The following is a 13,691-nucleotide window of genomic DNA, read 5'->3' on the forward strand; positions in this document are numbered from 1 at the left end:
TTGCATTGATTCTCATAAGGTTGGTCGAATCAGCTGTTAAAAGGTTACCGATAAAGCACCAATGTATCCAGATAAACAGCTGATTACGTTAGGGATACGGATACAGCGATACGACATACGGCACCAATGACTCCAGCTTAAGACCTAGTTTAAACATAACAAGATTATCTTCTTCGCAATTAATTCCTAATCGATAATTAAATAACTAGATTTCCCACATAAATGGTTCCCTTGACCATGTTGTTGTTGTTGTAGCAGTACTTCGCCCCATCCAATAGCACTCGTGTTACCCTGGGGAGTGTGCGTTCCTCTTTCCCAAGTTTTGGGTACTGTTCTTTGAGTACTGCATTCACCGGGAAATTTCTGGCATACAAGTCCGACGTCTGTTTGTGTAGTTCACTGAGGTCCTGCTTGCGTTTTTTGGCTTCATACGGCTGAGTTCTCAGGTGCCGTGTTTCCTCATAATGCTTACGGAGATGACTTCTTAAGCCCCTAGGCGGTGTTGACTCATCAATCAGATGTCTGTTGGGATGCCCAGGTTTCTGGGTATTCAACAGGAACTGTTTGGTTAGCATCTCATTTCTCTCCCTGATGGGGAGTATTCTCGCCTCATTATGTAGATGGTGTTCTGGGGACATATGAATACAACCCGTGGCGATTGTGAGAGCAGTATTTTGGCCGAGCTGTAGCTTCTTCCAGAGATTTGAGGATTTTATTACGGCTCTGGATTTTCAGTACAATTGCGGCTGCATTCTCACAAAAATCTAGATCCTGATCAAATATCACACCCAAGATTTTGGGGAGTAGGACAGTCGGTAGCGTAGTGCTATAGACGTGGATGTTCAAAATGGTTGACATTTGGGACGTCCATGTTGTAAATAAGGTCACGGAGGATTTAGTCGGTGATAATGTCACGTTTCGCGAGGCGAAAAAACTGGAGAGATCAGGTAGCCGTTTATTCTGTTGCAAAGCTCATTGATCTTTGGGCCTGGGCCTGTGGCCATTATTGTGTAGTCATCGGCGTAGGAAACGATAGTAACTCCTTCTGGTGGCGAAGGTAGCTTTGATATATAGAAGTTAAACAAAAGCGGGGATAGGACACCACCCTGTGGTACCCTTTCTGTTGTTGTTGTTGATGTAGCGATAAGGTTGCTCCCCGAAGGCTTTGGTGAGTGTTATCGATGTGATGGTCCTTTGCCGGATATAGATCCGGTACCACAGCACCATTAAATTGCTAGCCCGACCATCTCGCGAACGATTTATGTGGCCAAATTAAACCTGCAGGCCATTCCCTCCCTCCCCACCCCCAAGATCCATGAGGAGCTTGGGGTCACCAGAGCCTCGTCTGTTAGTGAAACAGGATTCGCCGCGGATAGGTGAGGTTGGCAATTGGGTTTGGTGAAGCTATATATTGCGCTGGCAACCTGAAGGGTTGCGCTACACAGCCCCTTGAATCTGGTATTTTAGTCGCCTCTTACGACAGGCATATCTACCGCGGGTATATTCTGACCCCCTAACCCGCTGGGGGAGGTGGTACTCCTTGTTTAATTCTTCTTGGTTTTGATGTTTCGTTTCTAAATTACACCGATGCCTGCCGACCAACCAGATAATTTGCGGTCCACCTTTTAAGACATGGGGGTAAGGGTAGACGTTTCCAGGTCTTGCAGTAACGTCCCATGGTTGACCGTATCAAAAGCGTTTGATAGGTCTAGCGCAACAAGTACTGTTCTGTGGTGGGGGTTTTTATTTAAACCGCAATTTATCTAGGTGCTAATGGCATTTGGCGCGGTGGTGGTCCTATGGAGTTTTCTAAAGCCATGCTGATGACAGGCTAGCTGCAAATTTGCTTTGAAGTAGGGGAGCAAAATGGCTTCAAGCGTCTTGGCTACTGGCGATAGGAGAGATATGGGGCGATATGACTCTCCTATGTTAGTTGGTTTCCCAGGCTTTAGTAGCGCGACCACCTTGGCCATATTCCATTTTTCGGGAATGACAAAGGTGGAAAGACATAGGTTGAAGACATGTGCTAAATATTTGAAACCCTCTATCCCTTGGCTTTTAAGCATCGGCATGGCTATGCCGTCTGGGCCATTGCTTTGGATGGTTTAGCATGACCGATGGCATCCTCAACCTCTTTGGCGGTGACGGTAATTGGTGACGCGCTGAATTTCTGTTTATGTGCGTGTCTGTTGGATCTCCGTCTATCTTTGTCGACCGTAGAATGCATTTTATATTGTCGGCAAAATGTGCTCGCGTATTTTTTCGCATCCGAAAGCACTTTACCGCCAAAGGCGATGGAAATTTTGTCATTGTACTTAGACGGATCCGATAGCGACTTTACGGTGGACCAAAGCTTACCTACACCGGCAGAGAGGTTAAACCGCTTAGCTGCCCCTCCCATTTCGCCCCTTGTATTCATCCATAAGCAATCTGATGCGTTGGTTTATATCCCTTATTTGGGAGTCGCCGAGATCGAGCTGTCTTATAAGGTCACGTTCTCTCGCTAAATTTGCGGCCTCCGCCGGAAAGTGAGGCTGAATTTCGGGAATTCACCGGCGGGAATGAAGCAAGCCGAGGCGGATTCAATGACCTTGCGTAAAGCACGCTCCCCTGGGCGAGCATCAGTCGGGATAGGGAGGCCAGCAAAGCGGTTGTCTGTAAAGGATTTGTATTCGTCCCACTTTCCTTTTTTAAAGTTTATGAAAGTGTGTTTTTCTGTGACGATGAAGTCGGTGGTACGCTCGAGCGAAGTAAGTATAGGCAGGTGGTCGGATGCCATTGTTACCATCGGCTGGCAGTCGACGCAGTTTACGAGTCCTGCGCTCAGGACTGATATATCCGGTAAACTGTGACAGCTTCTTACCACACGTATGGGGGCGTCTCCGTTTATTGTGCAGAACGTCGTTTCTTCTATTTGATTCGCCGACATCTTACTCCTGTCCGCCTGCAGTGATTTGTGGTTCCAATGAGATTTGATCGTGAGCCAGAGCTCGATAACTCAATGGAACGTTCGTAATATGCAGTAACATGCCACCTAATAAAAACGCACGTAAGTCATTTGCTGTCAAAAATGTCTCGTGCACATACAATTTTTATGAGAGCCACCGAAATTTAATTTACTGCGTGAAAACCTAACTCGATTTTCAATTTTTGTTCTGCGTGACATTTCAGTTTGACATTTGCACTCATGCTTTACAGTGTCGCAACGCAGGCCTATTTCGGTTAGGGCAAAAAACGCCGGTTGTTTGCGTGCTCTAAAAAAACGCAGTGCGGTTTTATTGGTTGGCTTGCAACACGTGTAGACCTTTATCTATGAAAATCGAGTAAAATCGTTTCATATTCAACCGATTTCTGTAATCGCCGTTCGTTTTGCAATCTCTATATAAAAGTTGTAAAAATTCGTTTTGCGAACTATTTGCTCGATTTAGTAAGTACAGTAGAGATATGAATAAGAAGACATTTGCTAATTTAATGAGCGTCGAGAAGAAAAAATATGAAGAAAATGTAGAAAAATTTAGACAGCTTAACACAGCCAAGAAATTAGCAATGAAGAGGGCAACAACAAGCCATGGTGACAATCTTAATCTTTAGGATGCTTTTGTATTTATTTTTTATTATTAATATTCTCTATTTTCACAGGAGAAGATCAGCTATCATTTAAAAAAGCGATTGAAGCTGAGTTCAGTACAAAATCTGTAGGTATAATTTCAGGAGACTCAATTGATCTCGCAGATTTAGATCAATATTATGGGGGAGAAGGACCTGTATGCATTCCCACAAGTGCAACAACAACAGATCCCGTATATACTGCTAAAACAACAACAGGTGCTGTATACATTTTTGCTATTCAAGTAGCGTTTTTGTTGATTGATATTAGTTTGTAATTCCTATTTCCACAGATGTAATTAATCTACTTAAAGCCATTTTGGATAAACAAAACGAAACTTCTAGTCGCATAGCTAATTTAGAAGCACGTATGTGTACTTTGGAGAATTCCATAGAAGATTTTCATGCATGGAGTAAAGAAAATGTAAGAATTTCTCAATACTGTCGATTGCTTCATGAAATGACGAATTTCGATCTAATCATGAGTTAATTAGTATTAATTACCAAAGGGGATACAAATTAAATTAATTAGTTTGCATTAATTTAATATAATATAAGAGGCGTTGCTGTATTTCTGTGTCTATGGGTTGGTATGGGAAATTGGTTTTTAAATACTTTACACGAGCTTATATATGTACATATATAAATTCTAAAAAAAAAACATAAAAAACTCAAATGGACCAGGAAAGCGTTTAAATATCCATTTTCAAGACATAGGCACAGAGTTACAGCACTAAAACTATGCAAAAGTAATATTGTTGTTGTAGCGATAAGGACACTCGCCGAAGGCCTTGGGGAGTGTTACCGATGGTGACACTCCCCGGAGGTTGCAAACTTTTATCGGCGTTAATTTTTGAAACGAGGTGAAATATCTCTTAAGACAAAACGTCTAATTTCCGCTTTCGTATTATTAATACCGGTGTCAAGATGCATCTTATGATACCCAATTTAAGCAATATTTTTGCATTAGCTTATATTCGTTTAAATAAGGTAACTAATATACATAAATATTTATGAAAATATATTTTATGTATTTTATAGACACGTGGTATACCCGAAGAAATCGCGCGTGACAAAATGATCCGTGAAAGTAAAGTATTGGCACAAAAAGTACACAAATCGATATGTCGCTTAACGGGGGAGGATCAGAATGAGTCTGAAACAGATATTGCATCATCATTGCCAATAGCATCATATGAAGAAGCTCATGCGTTTGAGCAGAAGATGATCGAGCCAGCATATAAAGCAGCTGTGGTAAGTCTAGAAAAGAGACCAACTAAAAAATATGTAAAAAAAAGGTATACCAATTATTTCGTTGACCTTAGAAATTGCGCTTAGTGCGACTTAAAGGCTCTGGTGCCCAATTGGAAAAATTATTTCGTGAATTATATAGCGATGATTTTATAAAGGATTGCAATTGGGAGGGTAGAAATGGGAAACATTCATTAATACAATTTTCTTTGGCTTCTGATTTACTATATGGTAAATTATTACTATTAGTTATACACGTATACAAATATATATTTTAAATTACACCTTTTTTTCTTTCTTAGATGTTTCCGATATTCTTCATCGACCTACCTATCATAGAGCTATTCGCAAATGCATCGAAAAAAGTCATCAAAGAAATAAACAAAGAAATTTTCTTCAAAGACGTAAAGCAGATTAAAAAGTACTGTTTACGACAAGAGTGTGGTGCATCTACTTTGATATATATTTCAAGCTTATTTTCCACATTTGGTTTGGTCTTCACCATCACATTTACACAAAACGCTCATACCTGCGTAAGATATTAGATGTCAGCGACCTATCTTAATACTTCCTTTAATAGTATTCAGATTGTTTTTCGGTTTTTGTTGTTATATTAATGACAAAAAATACTTGCCGAAAGTTTAAGAAAGTGTTACTGCTATGTATAGCAAATTACAAAAGTAAAAAGCAAATTTAGGTTACGAGCTGAGGAGGCGCTGGTGTCCTTATGAATACTTTATACTTTATATATAAATTAAATGAATACCAACTATTCCAGTTAAAGTAAATTTAAAGTTCGAATTAAATATCGCTGAATATTCAGACGCTGGGAATCTTAGGCTTTCCTATTTATTTATTTTTTTGAGCTCGATAAACAGGCGAATGCTATAAGAATACATACATATATATGAATATGTAACTTGCAAAGCAACAAAACCAAAAAAAACACTTATAAAACAAAGCAAATTTGATAACTCCATTAAATGTTTTGTGCTTTACAAATGAACATAGTACAGTGATTGATTCATCGATTTCGCGGAATTTCGGATTCATCTTTGTATACCTTCAAGAATGTTTTTCTGAAAATTTAAAATCGCCTTTATTTTAATCACTTCGTAAGTCATCCGGGCCGAGTAATTTTTAAATCATTTAAATTTTTTTTTTCAAGATAATTTGTAACAAACTTGTTTTTTGATTTCGCGAGAAGCTTTAAATAATTTTTTATTAATCATATTATGGTAAACATTTTAAAGTTAAAAAAATGTTTTTCCGGGAGGACTGGTTTTTTGGAATTTTAATAAATTTTTAAAAATTTGTTAAAAAGTATGAAAAAAGAAATAAAATTTTTCCATACATTTTCAAAAACTCACACCTATTTCTCAGTTGGGTGGAAGGAACAAATTTTGACAAAATCGGTTATACAAAAACTATGAATACTTTTTTCCCTTCTGCTATTCTAATAATTTTTTTTTTTTCAATTAAAAAAAATATATTAAATACGACAACAATGATAAAAAAATTATTGTTAGGCCTCGAGCTTGATTCGAACCAGCGATCGTAATGCACCATATTTAAATTACAAAGGAATGAATTAGTTAGAATACCTATGGGGCGACGCATCAGATAGCTCGCCCCTATCCTCAATTTAAATTATTTATTAATTCATAAATATACGTATGCACTTATGTATTATGTATTATTAGTAATTGTAACTTTTGCTTATATTGATTAAACTGAGAAAATAAAAATATATGAAAAAAAAAAATTAAAATGTTTGAGTCAAATTCCTACAAAAATGTTCGCTGGGTAGAAAAAATACCCTAAAGCTAAAATCACGCGCATACAGTGAGAATCGTAACACGAAAATGTCGCCACTTTCAGGGGCAAACATTTTTAAGATTCTCACTTCGCCCCGTGAAATTGTAGCCACTTAAAATGTTCAGTGCCACCCACCAAAAATTGTAAACTTTTTACAAAAAAATGCAGTTCGTGTGGTTGTTCGCTGTCAATTGTGATCGCAAATTGCTTTTAAGTGAGGTATGATGCGACACATGCGTACATATATAGCATTCGCTTCAGCTTCGTGTGATTCATCAGCTAATTGACAGGGCTGTTTTCTGCACCGTCAATGGCAGCGAGGGCAAGTAATGTTGCATTTTTGGCCATTTTTAGGGGTAGGTTGCTGAGAAAAGATAATGATGCCCTCCATTGAGGCTAAGCAGATTTTACAACAGAACACAATTTTTTGAAGGGTTGGCGTGAAGGCTACATTTTCGTGTAGAAAATAAAACACCATAATAGAAATAACATCCAACAACAAATGTTAAAGCTTTTCATTTAAAAGCTTGCATTGGAAGCTTTATGGATATTGTGACCACAATAAGTTAATTGTTTCAGTCGTGTAGTGGTTATCACATCCGCCTAACACGCGGAGGACCCTGGGTTCGATCCCGGGCGAAACAGTTTTTTTTTAAATACTTAAAGTTTTTTTTTTTAATACTTAAAGTTTTTTAATTGATCTATTTTTGAAAATCGGATTTTGTTTGGGATTATTAATTTCAATTGTTGTTGCAACACATGTATGTAATAATGCTATATTGCTACAAAAGGCTAGTGTGCCAAACATCAGTGTGCCGATAATTGCTGTTTAAACGTTTTTATACACAGCTGTACTTGTACACAGGGTATTATAACTTTGGATAACGGTTGGTTGTACAGGTATAAAGGAATCGAGATAGATATAGACTTCCATATATCAAAATCGTTAACACGATAACTTGAGTAAATATTGAGATATCTTCACCAAATTTGGTACACGAGCTTATCTGGACCCAGAATAGATTGGTATTGAAAATGAGCGAAATCGGATGATAACCACGCCCACTTTATATATATATATCATTTTGGAAAACACAAAAAACCTGATTATTTAGTAAATAATACACCTAGAATGTTGAAATTGGACGTTTGGACTGATATTGAGACTTGATAAAAATGTTAAAATTTGTAATATATTTATTTTGGGCCAATTTTTTGTTACAATTGTAATTATTTGGAGCTTTTCGCCCTTAAAATAAAGACAAAACACAAGGTTTCTCTTTTCCTCCTATGCGTTTCGATGAAATCTTTTCATCTTCATCAGGGAGACTGTATATTTATCATAAAATATGATATAAAACAAAACAAACATTAACACATTAATTAGAATTACACAATTTACATCACTCTGTTGTTAACATAATACTTACATTCAATTTATAACATTGAAACTCTCAACATCTAACACATAAATAAACAAAACTTTACATTTAATTTACTGCCTCTATTCATGTTTCCTACTTCGTCCATTGGCTGATAATGCCGTCATATAAGCGCAGTTTATATTGTTGACGTCTTCTTTGAAATTCATTGCAGTATTAATTATACTCAGTTGAGCAGAGCTCACAGAGTATATTAAGTTTGATTGGATAACGGTTGGTTGTACATATATAAAGGAATCGAGATAGATATAGACTTCCATATATCAAAATAATCAGGATCGAAAAAAAATTTGATTGAGCCATGTCCGTCCGTCCGTTAACACGATAACTTGAGTAAATTTTGAGGTATCTTGATGAAATTTGGTATGTGGGTTCCTGAGCATTCATCTCAGATCGCTATTTAAAACGAACGATATCGGACTATAACCACCTCCACTTTTTCGATATCGAAAATTTCGAAAAACCGAAAAAGTGCGATAATTCATTACCAAATACAGATAAAGCGACGAAACTTGGTAAATGAGTTGAATTTATGACGCAGAATAGGAAATTAGTAAAATTTTGGACAATAGACGTGGCACCGCCCACTTTTAAAAGAAGGTAATATAAAACTTTTGCAAGCTGTAATTTGTCAGTCGTTGAAGATATCATGATGAAATTTGGCAGGGACGTTACTCCTATTACTATATGTAATAAAATAAAAAAAATTAGCAAAATCGGAGAAGGACCACGCCCACTTTTAAAAAAAAATTTTTTTCAAAGTAAAATTTTAACAAAAAATTTAATATCTTTACAGTATATAAGTAAATTATGTCAACATTCAACTCCAGTAATGATATGGTGCAACAAAATACAAAAATAAAAGAAAATTTCAAAATGGGCGTGGCTCCGCCCTTTTTCATTTAATTTGTCTAGGATACTTTTAACGCCATAAGTCGAACAAAAATTAACCAATCCTTTTGAAATTTGGTAGGGGCATAGATTTTATGATGTTAACTGTTTTCTGTGAAAACGGGCGAAATCGGTTGATACCACGCCCAGTTTTTATACACAGTCGTTCGTCTGTCCTTCCGCATGGCCGTTAACATGATAACTTGAGCAAAAATCGACATATCTTTAATGAACTTAGTTCACGTACTTACTTGAACTCACTCTATCTTGGTATGAAAAATGAACGAAATCCGACCATGGCCACGCCCAATTTTTCGATATCGAAAATTACGAAAAATGAAAAAATGCCATAATTCTATACCAAATACGAAATGAAACATGGTGAGGTAATTGGATTGGTTTATTGACGCGAAATATAACTTTAGAAAAAACTTTATAAAATGGTTGTGGCACCTGCCATATTAAGTAGAAGAAAATGAAAAAGTTCTGCAGGGCGAAATAAAAAACCCTTAAAATCTTGGCAGGTATTACATATATAAATAAATTAGCGGTATCCAACAGATGATGTTCTGGGTCACCCTGGTCCACATTTTGGTCGATATCTGGAAAACGCCTTCACATATACAACTACCACCACTCCCTTTTAAAACTCTCATTAATACCTTTAATTTGATACCCATATCGTACAAACACATTCTAGAGTCACCCCTGGTCCACCTTTATGGCGATATCTCGAAAAGGCGTCCACCTATAGAACTAAGCCCCACGCCCTTTTAAAATACTCATTAACACCTTTCATTTGATACCCATATCGTACAAACATATTCTAAAGTCACCCCTGGTCCACCTTTATGGCGATATCTCGAAAAGGCGAACACCTATAGAGCGAAGGCCCACTCCCTTTTAAAAATACTCATTAACACCTTTCATTTGATACCCATATCGTACAAACAAAGTCTAGAGTCACCCCTGGTTCACCTTTATTGCGATACCTCGAAAAGGCGCCCACCTATAGAACTAAGGCCCCCTCCTTTTTAAAATACTCATTAACACCTTTCGTTTGATACCCATATTGGACAAACGAATTCTAGGGTCACCCCTGGTCCACCTTTATGGCGGTATCTCGAAACGGCGTCCACCTATGGAACTAAGGATTACTCCCTTTTAAAATACTCATTAACACCTTTCTTTTGATATCTATATTGTGCAAACAAATTCTAGGGTCACCCCTGGTCCACCTTTATGGCGATATCTCGAAAATGCGACCACCTATACAACAATATCTTTAATTTGATACCCATATCATACAAACACATTCTAGAGACACCCCTGGTCCAAATTTATGGCGATATTTCGAAACGGCGTCCACCTATAGAACTAAGGCCCACTCCCTTTTAAAATACTCATTAACACCTTTCGTTTGATACCCATATTGGACAAACGAATTCTAGTGTCACCCCTGGTCCACCTTTATGGCGATGTCTCAAAACGGCGTTCACCTATGGAACTAAGGATTACTCCCTTTTAAAAGTCATTAACACCTTTCGTTTGATACCCATATTGTACAAACAAATTCTAGGGTCACCCCTGCTCCACCTTTATGGTGATATCTCGAAACGGCGGCCACCTATGGAACTAAGGATTACTCCCTTTTAAAATACTCATTAACACCTTTATTTTAATATCTATATTGTGCAAACAGATTCTAGGGTCACCCCTGGTACACCTTTATGGCGATATCTCGAAATTTGATACCCATATCATACAAACACATTCTAGAGTCACCCCTGGTCCACCTTTATGGGGATATTTCGAAACGGCGTCCACCTATAGAACTAAGGCCCACTCCCTTTTAAAATACTCATTAACACCTTTCGTTTGATACCCATATTGGACAAACGAATTCTAGTGTCACCCCTGGTCCACCTTTATGGCGATGTCTCGAAACGGCGTCCACCTATGGAACTAAGGATTACTCCCTTTTAAAATACTCATTAACACCTTTCTTTTGATATCCATATTGTACAAAGAAATTCTAGGGTCACCCCTGGTCCACCTTTATGCCGATATCTCGAAACGGCGTCCACCTATGGAACTAAGGATTACTCGCTTTTAAAATACTCATTAACACCTTTCATTTGATACCCATATCGTACAAACACATTCTAGAATCACCTCTGGTCCACCTTTATGGCGATATTTCGAAACGGCGTCCACCTATAGAACCACTCCCTTTTAAAATGCTCATTAACACCATTCGTTTGATGCCCATATTGTACAGACAAATCCTAGGGTCACCCCTGGTCCACCTTTGTGGCGATATATCGAAACGGCGTCCACCTATGGAACTAAGGATTACTCCCTTTTAAAGTACTCATTAACACCTTTCTTTTGATACCCATATTGTACAAACAAATTCTAGGGTCACCCCTCGTCCACCTTTATGGCGATAACTCGAAACGGCGTCCACCTATGGAACAAGGATTACTCCCTTTTAAAATACTCATTAACACCTTTCATTTGATACCCATATCGTACAAACGCATTCTAGAGTCAACCCTGATCCACCTTTGTGGCTATTCCCTAAATGGCGTCCACCTATAGAACTATGGCCCACTCCTTCATAAAATACTCTTTAATGACTTTCATTTGATACACATGTCATACAAACACATTCCAGGGTTTCCCTCGGTTCATTTTCCTACATGGTTATTTTCCCTTATGTTGTCACCATAGCTCTCAACTGAGTATGTAATGTTCGGTTACACCCGAACTTAACCTTCCTTACTTGTTTTTTGTTGTATTCGTAGAGCTTCCAGCGTCATTCGTGTTCGTTCTTTCCCCTCAACGTCTAATATTTTCGCGTTTTCGAAGTCCGCTGTGTGTCCTTTGTTGGTCAAATGTTCGCATAGTGCTGTTGTTGTTTTTCTATTTTTGGCGTCTAGTCTATGTTCGTTTATTCGTACACTTAGCGATCGCTTCGTCGTTCTAATGTATATTTGATTGCAAGTTTCTCCTGCGCTCCCATTACATTTGATTTCGTATACCACATTATGTTGTTGTTCTTTGTCGATTTCGTCTTTTGTTTGTGTAAAAATTGTGTTCAAAGTTAAGCGCCAAATACATGACACGAACATTCCCGTTATGTCATGTTTCTGCGACCTTTTCTGTCGTGTATGGTGGTGTTTGCCAGTTCGAGCAAATGTTCGCCAAAAATTCAAATATTTTGATTTGCGCGAACTGTTCGTGCGTGTATGGCGAAATAGCTCATAATCGTAGTAATTTTTGAACGGTACAGACGTGCGCGGAAAAGTAAAATGGACAATAAAAAATTTCTGAGTGAATTTATTGAAATGTATAAATCTTTGCCATTATTGTGGCAAGTAAAAAGGTAAGATTATTGTAATAGAATTAAAAAGAATAATGATTATGCGACTTTAATCGAAAAATTCTTTGCACCAAATTCTTTTTTTGCGATCTTCTCTCTTTTTTTTTACGCTTAATTGCCACAGCGAGCAATATTGCTGCAGCACAATTTTTGTCCGTATTCATCGCTGTCTGAAAGAGAACTAATGTTCGGCCAAAAGTTCGTATGGTGTATGGCCAAAGCTGCGAACAAGATTGCGGAATGTTCGCGGAAATGTTCGTGTCGTGTATTTGGCGCTTTAGATTTGTTTTATGCGCAAATTTTATATTGTTGTTGCGTGTGATGCTATACAATGTTTTGTTGTCCGTTAATCCTGATATGTAATTGACGCCTGCATATATTTGCTTTCTTTTTACATTCTTTTGTTCAGTGATGCTTTGCGCGCAGTTGGTTTGACTAATTGTTGTTGCTATCCATGCGTCTATTAATGTATTAGGGTAGCCATTCTTATATAAAATATTTTTAATTTTTTTAAAATTTGTGGTCATGAACTCCTGTTCACTTAAATTGTACATTTTCTTTATAAAGCTTATGGCCGTGTTCTTTTTTTTTCATCCATGGGTGATTTGAATGGTAGTTTATTATTCTAGATGATGATACGGCTTTAGCATACCAATTAGTTTTTAGGGTTTGGTTCGATTTTATAACTTCGATATCTAGGAAGGGCAACTTGTTGTTTTTCTCTTTCTCTACTGTAAATTTTATTTTGGTATGTTGGTTATTTAGTGTTTTAAGTATTTCTTCCACGTTGTCGTTGTAGCAATTTCTTCCACGTCCTTAGTTTTAATTATAGCAAATATATCATCTACATATTTGTTTATGTATTTGATATATATTTACTTTAATTTAAGTTCAGCAATGCTGTCGTCAATTATTTTGTCTAAGACTATATCAGCTACAGTGGGCGATAGAGGATTCCCCATAGGCATGCCATACACCTGTTGGTAGAACGTACCATCATAGGTGATATAGTTGTTATCCCTCAAGCAGAATTCGAGACAGGCTTGAAATTGTTTCTTCGATAATGTTGTGTGCATTTCTAGGTTACCCCACTGTTTCATGATAATATTTATCGCTAGATGAATTGGTATATTAGTAAAGAGGGATACCACGTCGAAAGATGCTAGGATTTCATCTTCGGCAATTGTGATATCATTTAAGTTCCGCTTCAGTTGAAAAGAGTTTTTTATATTGAGACTATCCGAGATAATATGTTTCAGTGTTTTCCCTATTTATTTTGATAATTTGAAACATGG

The 13,691-nt window shown here is 37.4% G+C and overlaps 1 protein-coding gene across 2 annotated transcripts; it reads left to right on the forward strand.

Annotated features, from left to right (window-relative positions):
• The first annotated feature begins 3,369 nt into the window (after positions 1 to 3,369).
• On the forward strand, positions 3,370 to 6,628 carry LOC137242664 (uncharacterized). 2 transcript variants are annotated; one of them, XM_067769924.1, is made up of 6 exons: positions 3,374 to 3,571; positions 3,640 to 3,825; positions 3,900 to 4,030; positions 4,648 to 4,860; positions 4,932 to 5,088; positions 5,160 to 6,628. In XM_067769924.1, exons 1-6 carry the CDS (start codon positions 3,445 to 3,447, stop codon positions 5,273 to 5,275), a joined length of 930 nt encoding a protein of 309 aa, XP_067626025.1. In that variant the 5' UTR covers positions 3,374 to 3,444; the 3' UTR covers positions 5,276 to 6,628. The 2 variants fall into 2 exon arrangements, with proteins under 2 accessions (XP_067626026.1, XP_067626025.1); XM_067769925.1 differs by lacking the exon at positions 4,932 to 5,088 and having other exon boundaries at positions 3,370 to 3,571.
• The last annotated feature ends 7,063 nt before the right edge of the window (positions 6,629 to 13,691 follow it).

This window comes from Eurosta solidaginis, chromosome 2 (genome assembly GCF_040869045.1).
Source record: "Eurosta solidaginis isolate ZX-2024a chromosome 2, ASM4086904v1, whole genome shotgun sequence".
Taxonomy (NCBI): domain Eukaryota; kingdom Metazoa; phylum Arthropoda; class Insecta; order Diptera; family Tephritidae; genus Eurosta; species Eurosta solidaginis.